Source organism: Arachis ipaensis, chromosome B3 (assembly GCF_059453495.1).
Source record: "Arachis ipaensis isolate K30076 ecotype BB chromosome B3, ASM5945349v1, whole genome shotgun sequence".
Classification (NCBI taxonomy): domain Eukaryota; kingdom Viridiplantae; phylum Streptophyta; class Magnoliopsida; order Fabales; family Fabaceae; genus Arachis; species Arachis ipaensis.
Genome location: NC_142438.1, coordinates 121,916,047 through 121,940,466, shown reverse-complemented (window position 1 = coordinate 121,940,466; position 24,420 = coordinate 121,916,047). Strand labels below are relative to the sequence as shown.

Sequence of the window (24,420 nt, the reverse complement as noted above, 5' to 3'; positions counted from 1 at the left end):
CAAAAAGGTCATTCGGAGAAGCTTTGCCTCAGACGACTTGGCTCTGATTAGAAATGATATCGGCACAAACAAGTCGGGTGAAGGAAAGCTCGCTGCAAATTGGAAGGGACCCTACAAGATAATCGAGGTCCTAGGAAAAGGGTACTATAAGGTGTCCGATCTAGGGAGATTAGAGCTTCCCAGATCGTGGCACGCTTGTAATATGAAAAGATATTATAGCTAGAAGCGAACCTCACCCCCTGATGTACTCTTTTTCCCGACTCCATGATTTTTTTCCCAGAAAAGGGTTTTCCTGGAGGGGGTTTTAACGAGGCATCACAGCGAGGGCTAAGAGGTAGAAATTCCAAACCCTTAGTAGCAAAAGCACCCTTAAAGATCCATATTATATTCAGTAATAATATCTTTCTTTACGTTATCCTCTTATCTTTCTCTTTAGAATTTTCATTTATCATTACTACGATACGCACTGACTTAAGCTCAAAAAAATGCAAGAATCCATTGACCGACCTACACGGTCGGCAAGATAAAGTGACGAGGTACAAGCCAGCAGTGTAAAGATGTTATAGAAGTCGATCGTAACAAGCTCGAACATATTATAGCTAATGACTTACAAGTCAGAAAGCCCGAATAGAATAAAATGCATCGCAAGAATAACCTAAGTTATGTAAACGATTCAATAAGAAAAGTAAAATTGAATGTATAAGGTCAAAGAAGAAGATTACTTAGCAAAAGTTTTTCTCAGAACTTAAAAAGACTTCACAGCTTTCGGCCCAAGGATCGAAAACAAAAGTTTTCTACAAAAGAAAAACCTTTGCCGAAATTATTCAAAGCAAGTTTCTCTCGAAAAACTTTACAAAGCAATAAAAGTGCTTACCCTTAGAAAACGTACGAGCTCTCTCAAAAAGTTTTTAAGAAAATTTAAAGTGAGCTAAGTCTAATCAAGCAGCAAGAAAAACATGCATGATAAAAATAAACTACTTTGTTAAAAGGCCTTATCCAAAACAGGCCAGAAACGAAGAAATTGTTGTTAAGACCCTATGGAGAAGGATCAAATGTCAGGAGCCATAAATACATATATTAACAAACAAATATAAAAAGAGTTTATAAAAAGGACCCACAAGCCGGGCCTTAATAGCTTCAAATCACTGAGGACCAAGAAGAGGATTGGAATCATCACCGGGAAGAGAGGTCGGAGCTTCGGCCGCTGAAGTCAGAGGGGTCAGAGGAATCTCTTCAGCGTTAGGAGCTGGAATCACCTCGGGAGCGGCAGAAGAAGACGACATATCAACCTCACGAGGAGGAGATTCAATAATGCGCTATCCCGCCGTCTTCAACTCGGAATCCGTAACAGGGCGTGGAGAGGAGACTATGGCACCATCAACAATAACTTTGTCAGGGTGTAAAGGCGACAGATCCAAGTCGGGGGCCAAAATCCTAACTTGCTGCTTCAACACCTCAAACAACACTTCAGTCCCCTCAACCACAGACTCCTCCAGGTCCTAGTACCCCTCCCTAAGTTTGTCCAGCTCCTCCTTCAATTCAATTTTATCTGTAAAAAGGCGAACGTAATTCTGTTCGGCCTTCTCCTTCAAACCCTCCGCCATGGAACACTGGCCCATCAGCTTCCTCTCCCACTCCCGGGCCTGCGAAAGCTCTTCCTTCAGCTTATTGTTCTCCTCTTGCAGCCTCCTCTCATCCTCCTGATACATGGCAATCCTCCCTTGGAGATCCTCCAAAGATTTTTGGGTAGTACTCAAAGGAGTTTTGTCAAATATATCAAGAAGGGATGTGCAAATTCCAGCGGTTTGAATTTTCCCTTGGATCAAAATATTAAGATGATTTCGGATAGCAGCATCATCCATAGCAATCTGGCTGAATGGAAGGATGTGTTTCTTAGTAAACTTCGGACCATCGAAACCGGCATCCCCAACAAAAGAGGAGCCGGTTTCCATGGTCTTGCGTTTTTTCTTCTTGGGTTCCGAAGAGGACAGAACAAGAGGAGGAGGAGGAGGAGGAGTAGGAACAGGAGTTACCAAGATTGGCCGAGAGGAAGAGGTCCCTTGACCAAGCCCATGAAAAGGAGGAGTAGTAGTAAAAGCCCCGATCTGCTGTGCAGCAGCTCGGGCACGAGCATTCCTTTTCGCCTTCTGAACCTTCTGGTAAGCCGCTCTCGATCCGCTCTTCACTATTTTTGAAAAGAAAAACAAAATTCATTAGCGCACAAGTCGGGAACAAATCAACACAAGTCGAAGAAGTCAAGTGTGACTATAAAAGCGAGAAATAAAAGACTACCTAGCTCGGTCCTGACAGAACTCGGAGATCGAAGAATAAATTTCTTGGTGTCCAGGTTTGGAGCCCATCCCCAAGCCTCTCGAAAGAACTCAACAACAGCCTCCTCTACCCCCATCCAAGTCCGCTAAACTATATTTCTCTACAGGAGAGGCTTCTACCCAGTACAAAGGAAAGCGGGGATCATTATTCTCATCCAAGAAGAAAGGTGGTGGCCTTCAACGGCTTGGACTTTAAAAAAGAAATTTTTAGAGTCGTCGAAGGACTCATCAAAGATGGAAAAGACTTTTCTCCCTTGAATGGCTTGGAAAGACACCCATTGTTGTTTGTTCTGCTTACTGAAAGGCTTGGTCAAATGGAAAAGATAGAAAAAAATCTTTACAGAGATCGGGAGGTCAAGCTCTCGGCTGACAAGCTGATAAATTTTCATAAAACCCCAGGAACTGGGGTGTAGTTGGGAAGGAGCTACCCTACAGTGGGATAGAACCTCCACTTCAAAGTCAAAAAAAGACAAGGTAACCCTTAAACAGGTAAAAAGACAGTCATACATGAAAATAAAATAGGGATCAATATCGTCATTCCTCCCACAACAAACTCGGTCCTCAGGATTAGGGGCTACCAACTCATATTTGGGTTCGTCAACCTCAAGGTTACAGACCCTATGGTGCTTCTTGAGTTCAGTTATGAAGACGGTTTCCACTAAAGGGTTCTCAGAAAGGACGGAGGTATCCACCCATCTCAAAAGGGCCTCAGGAATTTGGAAAGACATTGTGTAAAAAGGAAAAAATATATGAGAAATTGATAATACCTACATTGCGCAGAAAGAAGAAGTCATAAAAAAACCAGCCCATAACGAAGAAGTACTTTTCAAACAAAAGGCAAAAGCAAAAAGCAGCCATAACAAAGGAGATGCAAAAGAAATCCTCGCAAAAGGGAAAATACAAAGTTTCGAAAATGTTCCTAACTACGAACAGTAAAAACACTACACCTAAGAATCTCGCTCTCAAAACATGTAGCATATTAAGTAAAAAAGCAAAAAGGAGATACAAAGAACTAACCTTTTGTGAAGAAAAAGATAGAAGGACAAACACTGCAATGAAAGAAGAGAAAGCTTGAGGATCTTGTGAGCGAGGAAAGGAGCGACACAGTTATCAGAGAGCAAACGAAAGAAAGCAGAGAAAGAAGAGGGAAAAGTATTTATAATGCACTAAGGGCATAATCGTAAAAACGGTTTGGTCATTAAAAGAACGCACCGTTACCAATGTAACTGCCCGCCCACATGTAAATGCAGAAGCCAAATGGGCGCAACGTTTGATTAGATGCGACGATTGAAAATTCAAAATCACGTCGGTTTCAAAAACTCAAAACCACATCGGTTTTCCGACATGAAAGAAGAAATCGACTTATAGCATCCCCGAGTTCGATTGATACTCGAATCCAACTCATAGCTAACAGATCGGACTCGAGTAGGGGCACTGTTCATACCCTGACCCATAATCTAAGCCAGGCCTAAATCAAGACAAGAGGCCCAATCCAAAAGGATGGCCTTCACTTACTATCCGACCTTCACTAAGAACTCGGAGTCCACGCCAACTATGCAGTCAACACTTATCCAAGTGAGTAACTGCCTCCTTAAATCTCTCACCCACTTCTAGAAGAGAGATCTCAACAACCCTAACATAAAGGGACGGATATCCACCATTAGAAGTGGAACTACCTCAATGGTGGTTATTGGATCCTCTCTATAAATACACTGTTTCACTCAGGTAAACCTAGGTCCAATACTCTAAGCCTGCTTACCCCCTTACTAACTTAGGCATCGGAGTGTCTTTGCAGGTACCACCCCCCATTCTTTCACATACACAACTCGGACGGCGGCTCCCAGACATAAATCAAGTCGGAGACCACCCTCCTCTAGCGCTTGGGCCTCACAAATCAGCCCAACCACCATCCGGTTCTAGGTAAGCCACGAAACAAATATTTTTTCATAAAAAATAACTACAATATCTCTATTATAAAAAATAACTAAAGTACCCCTATATATATATTAAAAACTCTAAATCTTAACCTTATGACGGCAGAAAAGTAAAAAACTAGAATTTAAGATTCTCAAAATTAATATATATAATATAAGTATTTTAGTTTTTTTTAATAAGGGTATTGCAGTCATTTTTTATAAAAAATCATATTAGTTTAGATCAATTCAAGATTTGATTCACCATATTTTTAGTCAAATTAATTTGTCTGGTCTAATTTTGACAAAAATAACACGATGAGTAAAGTATCATTTTTGTCCTCAACGTTTGGGGTAAATCCTATTTGTGTTCCTAACGTTTAAATCGTCCTATTTGTATCCCTAACGTTTGTAAAAGTGATTCAATGTTATCCTACCGTCAATTACACATCATGAGCGCTTTACTTTGAGTTTTAAAAATCTCTTCTTGAAGTTAGAATACAAATGTCTGGGATAGAATCGATGATCTACTTCGAAAAATAGCTCATCAAATGTTGAAACTAATTCCTACAACATTTACATAATTCACTTTTATAAGGACATAATTGAATCTAAACATAAATAGTGGGTATAATATTAAAATCGACCACATCCAAGTGAGATCTAATTGAGAATGAATACATGCAAGTGAGAATAATTGAAAAATATAATCTAATTTATTAGTATAATTGATAGTAGGATAACATTGAATCACTTTTGTAAACGTTAAGGATACAAATAGGACGATTTAAACGTTAGGGACACAAATAGGACTTACCCCAAACGTTGGAGACAAAAACGATACTTTACTCTAACACAATTTAATCGATTATATGTATTAAATTTTAATTACTAAAAAAGATGTTTTAGACGTCTTTATTTGAGTGGTTCCTTAAACTAAATATGTAAATTGAGGAGTAAATTTAAAATTTAAAAATTTAAATGAGAGTATTTTTAAAAATAAATATTAAAAAAATTTTAATTTCCATCTGTAAAGATTTTAATCTTGTGTATCCCCACTTTCTAAAAATATCGACAAAACTGAAATTTTAGTTTCTGATTCTGTCAGTCCAATTTCAAGAAAAAAAATTTAAGAAACAACACTTTTATTAAAATGACCAACACTTAACCAGTAAAAAAAATCCCACACTATTAAATATAATTTCACACCATTAAAAATACTAATACTAATAAAAACTAATTAATTACTATAAATTATAAAACCTGCCCTTTAACACTCCTCATCCAAAAATTAAGCGCAGTCTAAAAAAAAATTCTAAATCAAAGATTTATTTACCATTACACAAAAATCAAACAGGTAATTCAGCAAGATTTTCCCTGGTATAATTAGAACTTTTGATGTAATAACATATTCATAATTACCCGACAATTTGATACTTTCATGAATAATGATACAAAATAAAGTTTAGTTATTATATCATTTAGTAATGAGAATTAGACAGAGACTGGTAAGAACAAAAAAGATAAATTAAGGTATAACTTGATAAAAAATGTTAAAGAGGTGGACGTGCCGGAGTGGTTATCGGGCATGACTAGAAATCATGTGGGCTCTGCCCGCGCAGGTTCGAATCCTGCCGTTCACGTTTTTTCATTGCAATGTTGTTTTTGTTGTTTTTACATCCAATTGCAATGTATCTTCACTTTTCCTCCCAATCCCATGAATGACGAAACCAAACATGAATACAACAGCATTAGCCATGATCAAGCAATGCAGAAACATAAGACAACTCCAGCAAGTCCACGCCTACACCATCACCACCGGAGCATTGCCCCTAAACCCCGTAACCATCCTCAACAACATCCTCGTCACGCTCACAAACTTAATCGCCAACGCCAACACTTGTTCCCATTCCATTTCTTCGTTAACCTACGCACTCTCCCTTTTCCACTCCATCGCAAACCCCAACACATTCTCTTACAACAACCTTATCAGAATCCACACCCTCCTCTCCTCCCCTTCCTCCGCCCTCTACAACTTCATCACCCTCCGCCGCCTCTCCCTCGCCCCTGACTTCCACACCTTCCCTTTTGCGTTCAAGGCATGTTCCCTCCTCCCTTCTTCTTCTTCCATCTCCATCGCCCTCTCGCTACACTCCCAGGCCTTCAAATTCGGCTTTCTTGCCAATCCTTTCTCCCTCAACGCCCTCATATGCGTTTACTCCCTCCATCGCCGCGTCCACGATGCCCACAAGCTGTTCAACGAGAGTTCTCACAGGGATGTTGTCTCTTATAATGCCATGGTTCATGGGTTCGTTAAAATTGGTGAGACTACGCGCGCGCGGGAACTGTTTGACGAAATGCCAGAACGAGATTCTGTTTCTTGGGGCACCATGATTGCCGGTTATAGCAACGCGAAGCTGTGTTATGAAGCCATTGATTTGTTTAATGAGATGATTGGATTGGGGATTAGGCCAGATAATATAGCTCTGGTAAATGTTCTCTCGGCTTGTGCTCAAACGGGAGAGTTGGAACAGGGTAGGATAGTGCATGATTACATTACAAGGAATGGGATTCGGATTGATTCGTATCTGGCCACTGGGTTGGTGGACCTGTATGCAAAGTGTGGCTGTCTTGAGAAGGCAAGGGATGCGTTCGAGTCATGCAATGATAAAGATGTGTTCACGTGGAATGCCATGCTTATTGGGCTTGCAATTCATGGTAAAGGTTTAACTTTGCTGGATTATTTCTCTAGGATGATTGCTGCAGGAGTTAAGCCTGATGGGATCACCTTCCTGGGTGTTTTGGTGGGGTGCAGCCATGCAGGTCTGGTTGATGAAGCAAGAAAGCTTTTCAATGACATGGAAAGTGTGTATGGGGTTGGTAGAGAGCACAAGCATTATGGGTGCATGGCTGATATGTTGGGGAGAGCAGGGTTGCTTGAAGAGGCTGTTGAGATGATAAAAGGGATGCCAAGTGGTGGAGATGTGTTTGCGTGGGGTGGGTTGCTGGGTGGGTGTAGGATCCATGGAAACGTTGAGGTTGCAAAAAAAGCAGCACAGCAAATCATGAAGATAAAGCCTGAGGATGGCGGGGTTTATTCTGTAATGGCTAATATTTATGCTCATACAGAGCAATGGGATGATTTAGCTAAAATTAGGCGATCATTCGGTGCCAACAGGAGGGCCAAGAAGATTAATGGCCTCAGTTCAGTCAGATTGGATGACGTAAACTAGAACACTCAACACTGACATCAAAGGAGTGCATGAATAAGGCACACTCTCTGGTCTTCCGCATTTCTGAACAAAGTTTTGATCATGTACCATCAACTCTGAACTTTTCCGTTTCGTATAGCTTTGCACACAGAACGAAAACAAAACGAAGAGAAATGCAGATTAGAAAGGGATGAAGCCAATAGAGTTTTGGATTGGGGGAGATGCTGGGAGGGGAAGCTAATCGCCTTCTTGAACGACCATGGGAGAAGGTGGGAACCGTAGTAAAGGGAACGCATCAGGGTTTTGAAATGAGACGAGGTTGTTGGAAGTCTGCTGCTGGGAGCCAGGGGCCGACTCTCGGTACATTTCCGCCGCCGGTGACCGAATATTCGCTGGAAAATAGAAGCGATGTGGTGATACTGGGATAAACTGATAATGCTACCTTACCCGAGAAAGAAAAAAACGAACCCAAAAAAAATGAGTATGATAGCAGTGGCAGCCCAATAGTGGATTTGTAGAGCCCAATATGATCCCATTTCATAGAAGCATTGAGTACAAGCTGTACAGCAGAGTTTTACATCTTTGCAATTTTTTTTTCCCAAGATTCCCAAACATAAAGCATATGATAGTGTGAATGTGAAACTGTCAGCTCTGTAATCGGCTGGAGAGCTTATAGAACAACTTTAGGAAATTATTTTCTAGAATTTTCTTTCTTTTCTTTTTAAATATATAACCGAAACCAAGATGGTTGGTATCTAGTAGTCTGTCACTGGATGACTGGATTAACCGATTAACTTACATCACACCTCAATAACAGTGATTATTTCTTTGTTTATTAGTTATTATTTCCACAAAACAGTGCGTGGCAATTCCGGAGGCTTCTATTGATAACGTGTTTATTACAGAGAGTGACACGTGTACCAAGGACTCCACATTCTGCTACGTGGCTCCGGAAGCTTCGCTCTATGCTGACAGCAAGTAAAGTTGCTTTCTCTACCGCCTACAGCCTCAGAAAATATAAGCAAGGCACTAGGGAACCGCTTATAGAGAAGGGCACCAAGCAAAGGATTACTTCCTTGGAGTAACAATACAACTACCACTACTTTTCAGTTCTGAGCGCAATTCGATCAGCAATCATGGCTTTCAGGCCTACGGTATAGTCTTTTCTCTTTTAAGGGAATTGAACTGAATTGTCGTTTGTATTTATATCTAACGCATTTCTAGTGTTCCATGGTCGGTGCAGATGGGTCAATGGATAGCACTGTTAAGAGGAGCAAGCGGGGCTGCATATAGCACAAGGTCAACAGTGCCGAAGATGAAGGCACATGCTCCTTCGGCTGATTATGGATACATCCACAAGCAACAGCATAGGAAGACACCAAAAGGGGACTTCGTTCCGGTGTATGTGGCGATAGGGATGATAGCGTTGTCAACAGGGCTAGGCCTGCACACAGCATGGCAACAGCTGAGGAATTCTCCAACGGTGCGTGTGAAGAAGCAGAGGAGGGAGACACTCCCTGAGGTGGTGGAGCCTGAGCACGTTGCTGAGGAATCTGACCACTTCTTCAAGAGCTCCTTCTTCAGGAAAGTGGCTCACGTGCAGGATCGTAGCTACCCTGATAAGGAACTCATTCCTGATTCTATCCGCAGAGATGCTTATGCTTATAAGCCTCGTATTGAAACTCTCAAGTCTGTTGGTGTTGATCCAGCTCATACATGATCATCAACATGTAGCCTTTGGTTTTGCTATTTCCTTTTTATGTTGCTTTATAGTTCATACAAATAATGCAAGGTAAAGTTGTAAATATTTCCTAGTGTCCATGTCGAGCTTCTTGAAGAACTTCCCATAGCACTGTCTTGTCCCTATTGAGTTGTAACACGTGTGTTAAATTCCATGTTATATTGTGGTGTATGCTTAATGGGAAAAGAATATATAGATTAATATATCAAAATGGGTGTGAATTGTGAAATAGTGGTTTGGGTTTGAAAACTAATGATTTACGCTCCTCTCTGAATGAACCTCCAGTCTTGGGAACGCGTAATTGTATCGATCATTTGCTCCTCGATTCGCATGATTTTGCACCGAACTAGTTTACATTAGGTGGTGGTTGATCCTAAACTGCAGGGCTTGACGTTGGCCAACTTTGTTGTTCACGTCATAAAATACAATTTTCAACGGAACGGATGCTAAAACAATAATTCCAGGAAATTAAGTGAAGTGCGAGTTTACTTTGATGCTAAAACAATGTCCAGCTGTCGTACTTCATTGGGCAGCAAAAAATCACTAGTAAAGAAGGAACAAAACCCTCGTCTTGGTTTAAACCTAACGGAAAAAATTGTTTTCTAACGAATTTTAAATTAGATTACATTTGTAACAAAGTTTTAAGAATTATTTTTGTAATAAAATTTTTAACATAAACTTTTACGTTTTCAGAGAATATAAACATTCTTAGAATAATAAAACGATCAATTTGTTTGGAATAATTTTTAGATAACTTTTGGGAAAAATTTAGAAATTAAAATAATAAAAAACATTAATAACTAATGAAATTTTTGGGGAGATAACATGAAAGGAGAGGAAGTCTATAAACTATTATTAGTTAAAGTTTTAATTTCAACGTTTTATACATTTTTTATTTTTTTTTCTTTTATTCTGAACTACTTATTTGTTTGTTTTATTTTATTATCAAAATTAATTTTTTTTTATAAAAATATTAGTTCTATTATGATTTTCTAACTAATGATTTTAGTGATGGTGATCGGTGATAGTAGTTGAGAGTAAAATTGATATAATAATAATAATAATAATAATAATAATAATATACTTTTTTAAGAGAAAAATTTTGATTCTAGTAGTAGACAAAAATAAAATAAAATAGAATATATATTTGAGATAAAAATGTTTTAAACGTTAGAGATAAAAATTAAATTTTAACTAAAACTATAAGAACTTTTTACTATTTTTGTATTACAAGCTTCTCTTAGGCTATGTTTGGTTGGAAGGAAAGAAATAGAGAGAAAAGAAATAGAAAGGAAAGAAAGAAAAAGAAAGAAATTGAATGAATTTTTATTTTCTTTAGATGTGTTTGGATGAAAGGAAAATAAGAAGGAAAGAAATGGTATAAAAAGATAATTTTATCCTTATATTATAAAATATATTAAAAAAATAAAGGAGTAATATTAGAAGTAGAGAGAGAATTAGTTTTCTCTCCATTTTCTCTCTATTGTTGGAGAGAAAGAAAATTGGTGGGTCCTACCAATATTTTTCTATCCCATTTTCTTTCCTCTCCCATTTCTTTCCTCAACCAAATAAGGAAAAATAAATATTTTCCTTCCAATTTCTTTTTCTTCTTTTTCTTTTCTCTCATTTTCACCTCAAACAAACACATCATTAGTTCACACCTCACAGCATAAAGAAACTGGTCTAGTTTTTTAATAGTTTTTAATTTTTTAGAGTAAACTACTATTTGTACCAACGAAAGTTGAAAACGCTGACATATCTGCCCATAGAAAAAGAATTATTATTTGTACCCATAAAAAATAGTTTTTGCAAGCAAAATTATTCAAACCCTAAAAAATTAAATAAAATTTCTAAACTACCCTTCTCTCCACCACTATCATCTCCTCCCTCCTCTCTCTCTCTCTCTCTCTTTTTCTCTCTCTCTCATTTTTCTCAACCACCCAATTCCAACATCAACCACATACCACCGTATCACCCTCCTCATCACTGTTCACCCCCTTCTCCGCCAGCAACGTCGCAGACCTACGCCGAACCCAGGAGCACCGCGCCAGCTTCTCCTCGCCACCATCATCATCGGCCTCGAACCAGAGCCTACTGCGTCAGAGACCCTCCTCTTCACGCTACCTTATCGCCGCCATAGCCAATCTTCTTCACCTCTTTCTACGTCGTAGAACCACCACCGTCGTTGCCTGATCCCTGCCGTTGTTATATCTACCTCTTCCCTGATTTCCTTTTGCTTTGTTCTTCATTACAGGTTCATGAACCAACCCATTTTTTGCATTTTTCGATGGTGTCTCCCCGCAGGTGGAGCATCAGGCCTTCACCCCTGAAGAGGACGACACCATAATCAGAGCTCGCGCTCGGTTCGTGGATGAGACATTTTTCGGCGAGTCGCGGCAGCAGAGAGTGATTAATAGCGCGATTGTGCCGCCGAGGGATTCGGAGTAGAGGAAGGAAGGAAGAGAAGGATCGAAGCGAGAGCGGAATTCGTCGAAGAAGGCGATGCAGTCGTCGACGACGGGGTTGATGTAAGGGATGTGGGCGATGAGGCCGTCGGAGAAGCCGTGGCCCTGATGGTCAATGGCACAGGTGGCGAATCCAGCCTTGGCGAAGTAGATGGCAGTGAGCTGGAGGAACCATCTGGATTCGTCGGTAAATCCGTGAACAAGGGCAAGGATTTCGGTGACGGTTGCGGGAGGTAGCGGGAGCCACCATTGAGTGAAGAGCTTGAGGGGTGGTGGTGGGTGAAGGGGGGATGGTGGGATTTGAGATTAGAAAGGAAAAGAAGGGTGGTGGCAAGGTGAAGAGGGTTAGGGTTAGAAAGGTGATTAGGTGAATGAGGTGGTGTGGTGGTGAAGATAAGGGTAATTTAGGGATTTTAAGTAATTTTTTAGTGTTTGGATAATTTTGTTGTGCGAAACCCATATTTCATGGGTACAAATGGTAATTTTTTTTTATGGGTAGATATGTTAGCATTTTCAACTTTCGTGGGTACAAATGGTAGTTTACTCAACTTTTTATATATATTCAAATGTCCTTTGTCATTTTTTATTTTTTATTGGGTTAGTAACGGTGTTTTTTCGGAGTATAGACTGCTAAGTTGTTAATATCGAATGTGATACCGTTTTATTAGAGTGCATAAATTGGATTCTTGAATTTGTAGGAGGTATAGAAATCAAATTCTTTGATTTTTGGGTATAGAAATTAGACTCTTTATTTTTTGAAATTGAACTCTTCGATTTTTATTTTTAAAAAATAAAAAAATTTGAAGTAAAAAAATTAGACTTTCTGATTTTAGTTCCTTCAACTATTCTAAAAAATATCAAAAAATTAAAATTCTAAAAAATACCAAAAAATTAAAATACTAGAGCATAACATTATTCTTATTTTCATAAAAAAAAAACGTCTTCCGCTTGTGGAATATGTACGTCTGGAATTGTCTAGTCTCATGATACTACAAGGGTCCTTACAAATGTATATATTTGTCATCTCTTACTCTTTACCCATTGTCACATGACTAGGGGTGGCAAGGTGCGGGATTTTTGTGAATATTGATTCCAATGTGGGTTTGAAAACGAATATTTGTGGAGTAAAGTTCTAACCCAGTCCTTGTCTATTTTTTTAAAGGACATAGCGATCCTTGTCTAAACAAATAGTACCCCCGGTCCTTGTCCCTGCTTGCCGTGAGACATCGCGGTCCTTCTGTCATTTTCAGCGTCAAGACCTAACGAAATTGCATATGTGGTAGTTAACGTTGATGATGTGTCGAGGATCTGTCTGTTTAGTGCCATAATGGCAATTGAAATTTAGACAGGGATCGATTTGTCCTTATTTTTTGACCGAAACGTTGTTGTTTTATAAATGGAGAAAATGGCTTGTTGAGTGTGCGTATTGGCTTTCTATATATCCCTGAATTCCTAACCTCTATTTACAGAAAACCCTAGAATCTTTTCCTCTTCTCCCTCCAAAAGACGACTTTGGGACGGTGCACGTGGTGGTGTTCCTGAGTGGATCTCTGACTGTACTGCTGACAAGACGCGAGAAAAGGGGTCTGATGGCGTCAGTAACGGACTCGTTAACGGCGTCGATAGAAGTTGAAGGTGGAAACTGCAAAGGTAAACAATGGGGTTAGGGTATTAAAAAATTTTTTGAATTTGAACTGTTGTGCTTGTTTTTTCCGATGTTGCAGACATGGAAGTTGTCTAATTTTCTTTTTCATTTAGGGAAGCTGCATTTTGTATCTGTTTATTTTGTCCTTAGTTAATGCAAAGAGTTTTGCACAAGATTAGGGTGAATTGAAGGATTGGCATGAATTTTTTTTCATTGTTCTCCATTGTTGCATCATTGAACTGAGCTGAACTCTGCATGATTGAATGGAACTTTGAATAATTATGTTGTTTTGACTAAAATGGTTGTGATAATTAGATTTTTTCACATATCTTATTTTTTGTTATAATTAATCTTAATGTAGATGGATGAGATGATAGTTCCTGTGTTTAATTATGGAGGTTCTTTTAAGAGGAACTCAGATGGGATATTAAATTAAGTTAATGAAAAGGTGCATAGATATCTACTCATGAATTTAGATTTCATTAACTTCTTTGATTTGGAGAATTTATTTAAGGAGTTGGGATATAGAGAGTATAAAAGCATGTATTGGCTTGACATGACTGCACCTGATATAAAAACTGGGTTGCATCTTCTCAAGGGTGATGCTGAGATAAATCAAATGAGGGATAACATCAGCAAAAACAAGGAGACTGATGAATCTTACTTATACTTTGATCATCCAATTAGTATTCCTGAGGTTGTTGATGATGTTCTGGAGGTTGAAGTTGTGCTGAGTGATTTATCATCCTCATCCTCAGATGATGGATAAGAGAGTGCAGAGGATGAGACTTACAAGTCTCCTCCTCCTGGGTTTGAAGATTCTACCAGCAGTGAAGATAGTAAACCAGAGAGAAAAAAATTTAATAAGAGGAAGAAGAAGGCTTCACCTAAGAAGAAGACTGATCAGGGCCCAAAAGGAGTTCACAAATCTAACCCAGTTAATGATGATAGGGTTGGGCCGAATGGTTCAAAGAGAAGGGCTTCTAAAAAGTACACTGGAGTGAGAAGAAAGCATATTCTTAAGGATGGACTGCATAATGACGAGAATAATGGGTCTGTAGGTGGTGGCAATAAGGGAATTAGTAGTAGGTTTGGGGAGAAATGTGTTAAGAATCTGAATATTGATTAAGTTAGTGAGGAATTGGACTCTGATTATGAGAAACCTTATGAATATTAAAGTGAGACATTTAATAGCCCAATGTCATTTGAAGATGAGGGTAGGATTGCGTATGATGCATTTAATGAGGAGACTGAGTATGGTGAAGTTGAATTCAAGGTTGGTCAGACATTTGTTTCCATGGAGAATTTCAAAAATACTTTGAAAGACTACTTCGTATATGAGGGTAAGGATATCATGTACTTAAAAGAATGATAAGCAAAGGGTAAGAGTAGCATGTGCAAATTCAAATTGTCCTTGGTTAATCTTGACATCATGGAACAGCCATGATGGTTGTTTTCAAGTAAAAACTCTCTTTGGTGAGCATAACTGTGGGAGGGACTTCTGTAGTAACCTTGTTGATAGGTCATGGGTTATTTCAAAGTTAGTTAAAAGGTTAATTACCCAGCCAGATTTGAAATCTAAGCAGGCCATGGAGTACATAATTGAAGACTATAATATTCAGTTGAGTGAAAAAATGATTAGTAGGGTTCTAAAGACAGGAAGGGAGGAAGTAATTGGCAATGAGCAAGCACAGTATGGAAGAATTCGCGATTATCTCATGGAGTTACATAGGAGTAACCTAGGGTCAACTGCTTTGATGGAAGTAACTCCTCAGCCTGAGTCTCTCCTATTGTTTGATAAGTTTTATATCAGCATAGATGCGTGCAAAAAAGGATTTAAAGACGGGTTTAGGCCTCTAATCAGATTGGATGGTTGCTTTCTTAAGGGCTATTATGGTGGACAACTCCTTAGTGCAATTGGACAAGATGGCAATAACTATTTTTATGTTATTGCATATGTTGTGGTACCAAATGAATGTAAAGAAACATGGAAGTGATTTTTGACACTACTTCAAGAAGATTAGGGGACTGCACTGAAAGAAGTTGGAACTTCATTTCAAATCAACAAAATGTGACTTCGGTAAATTAATTTACGTTTATATTTGTATAACTGTTTTACAGCTTATTAAAATCTGATTGTTTAATTTTCTTGTATTGTTGTGTTGAAAAAGGGGTTGGCATTAGCATTGAAAGAGGTTATACTTCTGGCTCATCACAGGAATTATGTGTTACACATATAGAAAAATTTTATTAAACATTTTAAAGACCAGCAGACCAAGTAGTTAGTATGAAAATGTACAGGGTGCACTACTCAAATTGAATTTAAGGCATCTATGGAGAAGTTAAAGAAAGTTAGTGTTGAAGCATGGGAGTATATGGGAAGGTTTGATCCTGGTGTTTGACGAAAACGTTCTTCATTCATGGCCCCAAAATGGATAATATCTCAATAATATGTGCGAAGTGTGAAACGCGAAGATCGTTGCATCTCGAGGAAAGCCCATACTGACAATGTGTGAAGAGTTGAGATGTTATCTGATGCGAAAGATGGCAACACATAAGAAAAAATTAGACAATCATGTCGAAAAGTTGGCACCAGTGCAGCAAAGAAGATTGGATGATTTCACCAAGCCAAAAAGTCAAAAGTGGAGAGTTGTGTGGGCTGGTGACAATGACAGGTTACTTTTTGAAGTCTACTGTAAAAGTCACAAGGTTGGAGTCAACCTACAGCAACAAACGTGCACCTGCAATGTGTGACAGTTGGCAGGTATAATCATGGCCTATCAACGTGAGGCACCTACAGTAATTTTGTGCACCCGAAAGAAGGGCAAATTGGCACATACCAAAGTGAGAAAATACCTCTTTCACAATTTGCACCTAATATGGAGGATGTATACTATTCATCCCTAAATACATTTACATGTTAACCCAAAACCGCAAATACATTTACTATAATTTTTAATAATGTTGAATTTTGTTACTTTTTGGACCAACCTGTGATAGATAACATGCAGATGAATCCAATGCTAAATGTGCGAGAAAAACAACAGATTTTTAGACCTACATGCATATTCACACCAATACAAGGACCACTGTTCACATCTATGGCTCCAACACTTCCAACTCAAGGGTTTAGGCTCCTCGTCCCAAGAATACCTCTGCGAACAATACTGTATCCGCAGAGACAATTGCCACATCAAATTTTGGGACTGCCTCAAAAATCTTGAAGTTCATCGCCACTCCAAGAGTGAGGCCACCTAAGGAAAATTGAAATGATGATTTTGAAATAGTTGTTTGTGTTTTGTTGACTTAGTTAGGAACCTTATGAATTTGTTTTGTTTTTAGTTTACTTGGATATGCATATTTTGGAAGTTACTATTGTGACTATTTGGAGCCTTAAAGAAACTTGACTTCATCTTCAGTATTTTGTTGAGATCATTTTTCATGCATGCTATTGTTAGAATTGTTCTCTTTGGCAAAATTGTGGCCTTTTGAAACTATCAATATTGACTCTGTGTCATTATATTAGGTTGCAACAGCTGAAATGATACATCATTTTCTATAAATATGTGTCAAGATCTTATTACCTTAATTGACTCTGTTGAATTTCTCTTGTTGCTTTATATTACCATTTTATAGTTTGGTCATTGTCTATACTAATTATACCAAGTCTAGCAACTGTATATTTAAATAATTAAACACAGTCATGTTTCAAACTATAAATTTTCATCTTCATTGATGCATATATTATGTTTTTCTGTTTCACATTATTACAATCCTTACAACCATAATCATATTTCTACAAAATAAAACAACCAAAATTTTGCTCTTTCCTAACCAAAAGTCCTTGGAAACTTTTGCAATTACAACTCCTGCAACAAATGTCATAACAATACATTCAATACCATTGCATCTACTTTGAATTAAATTCACCTTAGATTTGTATAACTTAGCTTTTAACCCAGCCAATCTTTCATCAAACTCCTTCACTTTGTTATGAATAACATTATTATGGCCTTCAAAATAAATTTTATTTTGCATCAGCCTACCAAAATGAAGATTTTTGTTGGCATCCTCATTAAACGATGAAACATACTCGTCAAGCCATGAAAAATATTTGCAATGAGGTGCTGAAGTTTGCAACATGGGAGGAAGATTGTTACTCTTGGGAGAAATATTGTAACCTTTCGATCAAAATCTAAATAAATGGGAAAGAAAAACTACCTTGAAGCATGGGCAGCCAAAGAATAGTCTACCCGGGTTTAATTCCATTTCAGACATAAAAAGAATAGCATCAGTACCGCAGTTACATTCTGGGGTAACCCACTTCTTCTTCCTTTCTCCCAAAGTCGCGCCAGAATTCTGACTCCAACTTTCAGAGTCAGATGCATCTCTTCCACTTTGCCGATTTGAGAGTGACAAATGCTCACCGCTCTCCGCCATTATTTTCTAGGGTTCATAGAAGGGATGTACCAAGAAAAGAGTGGAAGGGTTTAGGTGATGAGAATCATTTCCTGTAACCATATATGTTTAGCAAAATGGTAACATTTTGGCCACCCAAAAAAGAGACAAATTGATCCCTGTCCAACCTCCAATTAGCCAGCACAGCATCTAACGGCCACGTCATCAATGTTAACTGCCACATACGCAAATTCCGTTAGGTCTTGACATTGGAGATGACATAAGGACCGCCATGTCTCACGGAAAGCAGGGACAAAGATTGAGGGGTACCATTTTTTTGGACAAGGATCGAGTTGGAACTTTACTCTTTTTCTGTGATAGGAATAGGAGAGAAATTCCTCCGAAATAATTGCGAATACCAAATGAGAATCTAGCTCTATCTCTTATGATTCTTAAATAATGAGTTTACTTAATTATCCTTAATATTTTAGAGATTATTATAGGTATTTTAGTAATTTTATCTATTATGTATGTATTTTGTATTAAAATTTAGTTTATTTTTTATATTATGTATTTTTTATTTATATTTAGATATTAAATTTTAATTTATTTATTATTTTAGAATTTAGACAAAATGTATTTGTATATTATTTTAATGTACTTTATTATTTTAATTTTTAAAAAAATTTTTATTAAGAAATTTTATAAGAATATGAAAAGGTGAGTTTTATGGTGTAGAAAGAGGAAAGCTTCTACACCTATAGATATGTGTTGGCTGATTGAAAAGCTTGACAAGTGTTTAGAAAGGAGGACAAAATCTATATTTTTTGCAGGGACGGTATACCCGACGAAGGAAACTGAAGCCGCAAATGCTCGAGCCTGAACTCATAAAAGCTCGAATACAAGCAGGGGCACTATTCATACCCTGGCCTAAAAACATAAAGGCAAGCCCATAAGCATAAAAGTCCACCCAAAAAGGTGGCTTCATCTACTTATCTGACCTTATAGAGGTCGAGAACGATAAAGGTAGTTCAATAACGATAAAGGTAGTTCAATCCTACTTATTTGAATAAGTAACTACCTCCTAAAATATTTCTTACTATCTCTCTACTTTATCTAGAGGGGAAATCTCAACAAATTCTCAAGATAAAGGGAATGGTCATCCACTATCAATGGTGGAACTACTCTAAATGTGGTTATCTTTTTACTATTATAAATACACTGACAGAACCATAGGTATTTTCAAGATCCAATCTACTAAAAACCTACTTAAACCCTTGTTAACTTAAGCATTAGAGTCCTTTGCAGATACCACCCCTTACCTCATTACGAGAAACTCGGACCGCGGCACTTCGGCCCAACACAAGTCGGACGCTACATCAGAAGATGTCTGAACCTCATGTCTAGACCCAAAAACAATCTAATTTCAAGTGACTCTCGGAACACTCATAATATATATATAAAAAAAGAAAGTATGACTAATTATGTAATATGTGAGTAATATTTTTGACATGTCTAAAAACATCAAATACATTAAAATTATAGTTTGGCTTAGAATATATATGATGAATGTCTTTTATTTGGATCTAACAAAATTTATTATAATAATAATAACAATAATAAATTTATAATAAATATGAATTAAAAATAATAATAATAATAATAAGCTAATTTATTAAAAGATTAAGATGATTTAAAGTTCAAATAAAATAAAATATATAAATTGACCTTTTTTTTGTAGTTGTTAAATATCAATAGAAAAAATAACTTTTGTGGTGAGGTCCAATTGTCAATATTATTAAATTTAATTCTAATAAGTATAATTAGTCAGTCAAAATTTTGAATTGACCACTTGTAGAAAAAACAAGGTCCCTTACTTCTCCTCTAAATACTTGTCAAGCTCTCTAATCAGTCGACACATATACCTATAGATATAGAAAGTTAGAAACTCTCTTCTTTTTACATCATATAATTCATCATATAAAAAAATTGGGAAATGAAAATTTTCATAGAAACTACAGAAAATAAAAAAAATGATGAGAAATAATTGGGCAAAGATATCGAAAAAATTTTGGGATCCGGAGACAAGGTGCAAGAGACATCCCCGACCTCTACCCTAGGGGTGGCAATGGGTAGGGTAGGGTAGGGTTTGGAGTCAACCCTAACCCTACCCGCGGGTTGAGATTTTTATATAAACTCAACCCTACCTTACCCGCGGGTTGAGAATATCTCAACCCTAACCCTACCCACTCTTAACCCGCGGGTACCCGACCCTACCCGCGGGTTACAAAAAAAATATAACGTTATTATATAACTTGATGATAATTTAAAATAGAACTGACTTTTATGTAAAAAAAAATTTATTAAATTATCAATTAATGATCTTCTTTTAATGACTAAGGATCTTTTGTATTTAGTGAGAAGTTTTTAGTTCAGCATCCACTTAAAATATATTTTTATATAAGTATATAACATATACATATATAGGGTGCGGGTTGGTCAGGTAGGATTGAGGCTCAACCCGCACAAAAATCCTACCCGCACCCTACCCTACCCGCTGCGGATCGGATTGGCAACCCTACCCAACCGGGTGGAGTCGGGTTGGGTACCCGCAGGTAGGGTATATATTGCCACCCCTACTCTACCCCTGCCCCATTGACATTCTTACACACGGCCAGCCTTGTAATTCTTTTTTGTTTTTTTAGTAAATAATTATTTTTTATACGTGAAAATTTCTAATTTTGACAAAACAAATCTTAACATATTTTTTTAATAAAATGATCCCCTAAATATATATTCCGTTTGACAAAGTGATACTAGAGTATAATTAACAATTAATTTATCTAAGCAATCATTAAATTGTTATAAAATTACTATATTGTCCTCACTTTTTGTTATGAAATTATAAATATATTATTCTTCTCTCTCCTCTCTTCTCTATCAACACACTATTTTCCCAACTTCCACCATCAACTTTATTCTCACCCTTATCAAAAATAACAATGCACAAATTAACTACCACTGCTAAGGACTAACACTCACTAATTCAATATGATATTTTGAGACAGAGGACTAACACTCACTAACCCACGTCGTTATTTTTGATAGTTCTTTTATTCACCCTACTATTGGTGTCAAGGTATATTCTTTACCTCTCTCATACCCTTTTAAGATTTTTTTTGTGGGTCTCTCTTCAAATTTCAAATGCTTCTTTGTCATTTTTTTGGATTATGAGAAATAAAGATTGGAGTGTATTGTGTTCTATTTATGGACCTGCTAATTCATAATTGTTATTATAGATTTGCTTTAATCGTTTGGTTATCAAGAAAAAAATTATATTTATTTGTTGGCGGGATGAAGTTCAGGTCTTCTTGTGATGGTTGTGGTTGGCCATAGAAAAGGAAGAAAAGGCCATAGTATGGCAGTAGGAGAAAAAGAGAAAATGGATTTGATAGCAAAAATTTAAACTGGGACAAATTCTGTGCTTAAGGTGCTTGGAAATTGTGTACAAAAGGTTAGAAGTTGAGAAAATGGCATTGCAGCAGAGAGAGTAGCAGAGTTTAACTGGTATGGATTGTTGATGGGAACTACTGCAATGAAGATATGATGAAGTGGTGACATAGAAGAGAGAGAATATAAGATAAATAGAGTTAATAGTCAAAATCGTCCCTGAAAGATACCCCGATCTCCATTTCGGTCCTCGAAAGATAAAATTAATCAAAATCGTCATCGAAAGATACACGACTTGGTCACGTTAGTCCTTTCGTCAGTTGGACGATGACGTGTCACGTTAAGTGCCACGCGGCATGATGATGTGTCACGCCACGTGGCAGATCAGTGACACATGGCACGCCACGTGGCAGGTCAGTGACACGTGGCATGCCACGTGTTACTTGACATGTAAAAAAGTTTTTTATAATCAAAATAATCCTTGAAAGTTCAGTCATAAATCATTTTCATTCCTCAAATTTTAAAAATTAGTCAAACTAGTCCTTAATAGGATCCTCTTAAGAGCACTATTCATATGCTTGTCCAAAAAGTAATGTTGAGAGAAATTCCTACTTAAGACACCATATTAAATCTCTAGAAATTAGTCAACCCTTCATTGTTTGTCAGGTTCCGGACATTTCAAGGAAAATTAAAGAATATTTAGCAATGCTTCACCTGATGAGCTTTCATTTAAATTTCAAATTTATATATCATATATTATTCATATATGCAAAAAGAAAAATGTAACTGTAAAAAATGGAGTCAACGATGAATGCACAATACACAAGAAGTAACAAGTTCCAGGGTGATATTTTACAAAGAAACTAATCAGTAAAGGCTAAAGTACACAGAAACTTGATATCTGTAACGGGATTCCTAACCTAAATATGTAAAATGCTACTTTTTATTTTAGCTGAGGTGCTATCTGAGATATCCTTTCATCTTCTAAGAGTGCATAAGGATCCACATACTGGGGAGGTGATAGTGACATCTTACTTGCATCATGGACAAAAGTTGGTCCAAAATACTGCAACACAGTACACACCAAACCATCAAATCCTACTCTAAAAGATTATATGCATCAGCATTCAATATTACAAAATTATAGGTTAGTGTAAGACCAACATGTCATAACTAACCAGTCAATGGCTGAAAGAAAAATCATAATGGCCAAGATAATATATGCATTAATAACATGCAAATAGCTGCATAAAAGAGTCATCCAGAAGTTGAAAGGAAAAGATCTTACCAAGTAAAGAGCTGAAAAGAATGTGACGGTTATGAGGATCAACGATCTGAATCCCAAGAAAAATGCTCCTCCAAGTTAAAGTTATAAACGAGTTTCTGTATTCCTCTTCCCCTATTCATAATTTGTTCTCTTGTTTATTGTTACTCATTAAAAATGTCCCAACAAAAAAATTGAAATACTATTTTCTTTAAAAAATGAGACACCCTTGGTGCAGTGCAAACAATGGAACACATGACCGACAAATATAAACTAACTACTGGCAAACAATGAAATCATTGCAGCAAAATCTCAGATATATATATTTAATATGGTATTGAAGAACGATAAATGTTAACAATGAATCAACCTCAATACCTTCACTGTTCAACGCCATGGATCGCTCCCTCTGATTTTCCAGACTCCTCTCTACATCGGTTGAGACAACATTTCTCCTCGGGAGACCTCTATCTTGTTCATTCACAACCACCTCTTCGTCAACTCCAGAGTTGCCCTGCTTGTAATCCTCAAGTAATGATGTAGGATTCATGCCCCTCCTCTTCAATTCCTTCATAAACAACGATTCCGGAGATTCTTCTCCTGAAAATTCAGTATCAATAGCAGCATTAGCCATCAAAAGGTGAAGTTAAAAAATTGAACTCCGAGCTGAAACACTACTACACAATAATATCTACTCATTCAATCAATCCAAATCAATACACCATTACATTTCAACAGGAATTCCTGCTATTTCTGAGGAAGAGTGGAAGTTACAGGAATTCTTGTCATTAATGTCTCATCACCCCAAATTGAATCTTCTCATGCAACAATTTCTGCCATTAGACCAAAGACAGTGAGCTTCAAGTCACTGCCACATTCCGGAGCCTAATATAGCACAACTTCCTCCCTGAAATTTAGCAAATAGGGTTTCATTTCATAAAATTTAAAAATCACAAAAAATCTAATTGGGAATTGGAACCTGGTTTTCCAATGGAGTCAACCAAAGAACAACACGGGTTACTGCATTCCTCAAAGCAGCCGCTACCGTGAAGTCCGCCGCCGTGATTTTCTTCGATGACGATGACGAGACCGCCGGAGATTGCGTCAACGACCCATGGCCAGCCGCAGCCGAGGGAACCTTCGATGCTGTGATTGGGATCAAGCCGGAGAACGAGCTGTTCAGAGCATGTGCCGTCGAGAAAGGGTGCGAAGAACGCGGCGATGAGGTGAAAGTCTCTGGTGGTAGCAGCTGCGAAGTGGAGGAGGTTGTGGACGAAATTGTGGTTGGAGAAGGAGCTAAATTGGGGGAAGGTGAAGAAGAACCTTGCATTGATGAATTGCAAGGCTTGGGAATTGAAGATGATGCAAAGAAGAATAAGAAGAAAAACTGTGAAGAAGAAGAGAAGAACGGCGACGTTTCAAGACTAGGAGAGCCTTCTACCAAAACGGCGTCGTTTTGGTTGTCTGCCACGTTGGCAGTTAACGACCCACGTTAGTAGCTGTTTGCCAACTCAGCTACGGAGATGATGGAAGGACGAACGTGACCAAGTAGGATATCTTCGGGGGACAAATTTGATTAATTTTATCTTTTGAGGACGAAAATAGAGATCGATGTATCTTTTAGAGACGTTTTTGACTATTAACTCGTAATTTTATAAAAAATTAACCGTGGACTGAGTTAATTAATGGTTGACTGAATATTAAAGTTATTTTGTCATACCAAATATATATTTGAAATATTATTTTGTCAAAAAAAAATGTTAAGGTCCATTTTATTAAAATTAAAATTTTTTAAATGTTAAAATAGTTATTTACTCTTTTTTTTTTTTAAACTAAACATTTCATAACACTGACAAAAACAAAAATTTATAAAATGGGGCCCTGATTTTTACGGCTTCCAAATAACTCATCAAAACTAAGCAACTTTAACGCTCGTGTTCGATAGATTATATTATTAAGTTTTTAATAAGCACAAATTAATAAAACAATGTTTAAATTTAAA

The 24,420-nt window shown here is 37.4% G+C and overlaps 3 protein-coding genes and 1 non-coding gene across 4 annotated transcripts; 3 read left to right on the top strand and 1 right to left on the bottom strand.

The window, feature by feature from the left end:
• The first annotated feature begins 5,804 nt into the window (after positions 1-5,804).
• On the top strand, positions 5,805-5,886 carry TRNAS-AGA (transfer RNA serine (anticodon AGA)). Its single transcript has one exon. It is a non-coding gene; the product is annotated as a tRNA-Ser (tRNA).
• A 75-nt stretch (positions 5,887-5,961) lies between these two features.
• On the top strand, positions 5,962-8,146 carry LOC107630883 (Pentatricopeptide repeat (PPR) superfamily protein). Its single transcript, XM_088508801.1, has one exon. It carries the CDS (start codon positions 5,965-5,967, stop codon positions 7,474-7,476), a length of 1,512 nt encoding a protein of 503 aa, XP_088364927.1. The 5' UTR covers positions 5,962-5,964; the 3' UTR covers positions 7,477-8,146.
• On the top strand, positions 8,140-9,425 carry LOC107630884 (NFU1 iron-sulfur cluster protein). The gene is made up of 2 exons (XM_016334161.3): positions 8,140-8,609; positions 8,699-9,425. The coding sequence occupies exons 1-2, from the start codon at positions 8,592-8,594 to the stop codon at positions 9,173-9,175; spliced, it is 495 nt and encodes a 164-aa protein (XP_016189647.1). The 5' UTR covers positions 8,140-8,591; the 3' UTR covers positions 9,176-9,425.
• A 12,672-nt stretch (positions 9,426-22,097) lies between these two features.
• LOC107630885 (uncharacterized) lies at positions 22,098-23,052 on the bottom strand. Its single transcript, XM_021117386.2, is given in 3 exon segments — positions 22,098-22,220; positions 22,443-22,553; positions 22,789-23,052. Coding segments are annotated over 3 exon segments (498 nt in total).
• Positions 23,053-24,420: the final 1,368 nt, after the last annotated feature.

What these genes read in the sequence shown, in the direction of transcription:
- LOC107630883 (XM_088508801.1), top strand. Translation starts at nt 5,965, where the DNA reads ATGACGAAACCAAACATGAATACAACAGCATTAGCCATGATCAAGCAA.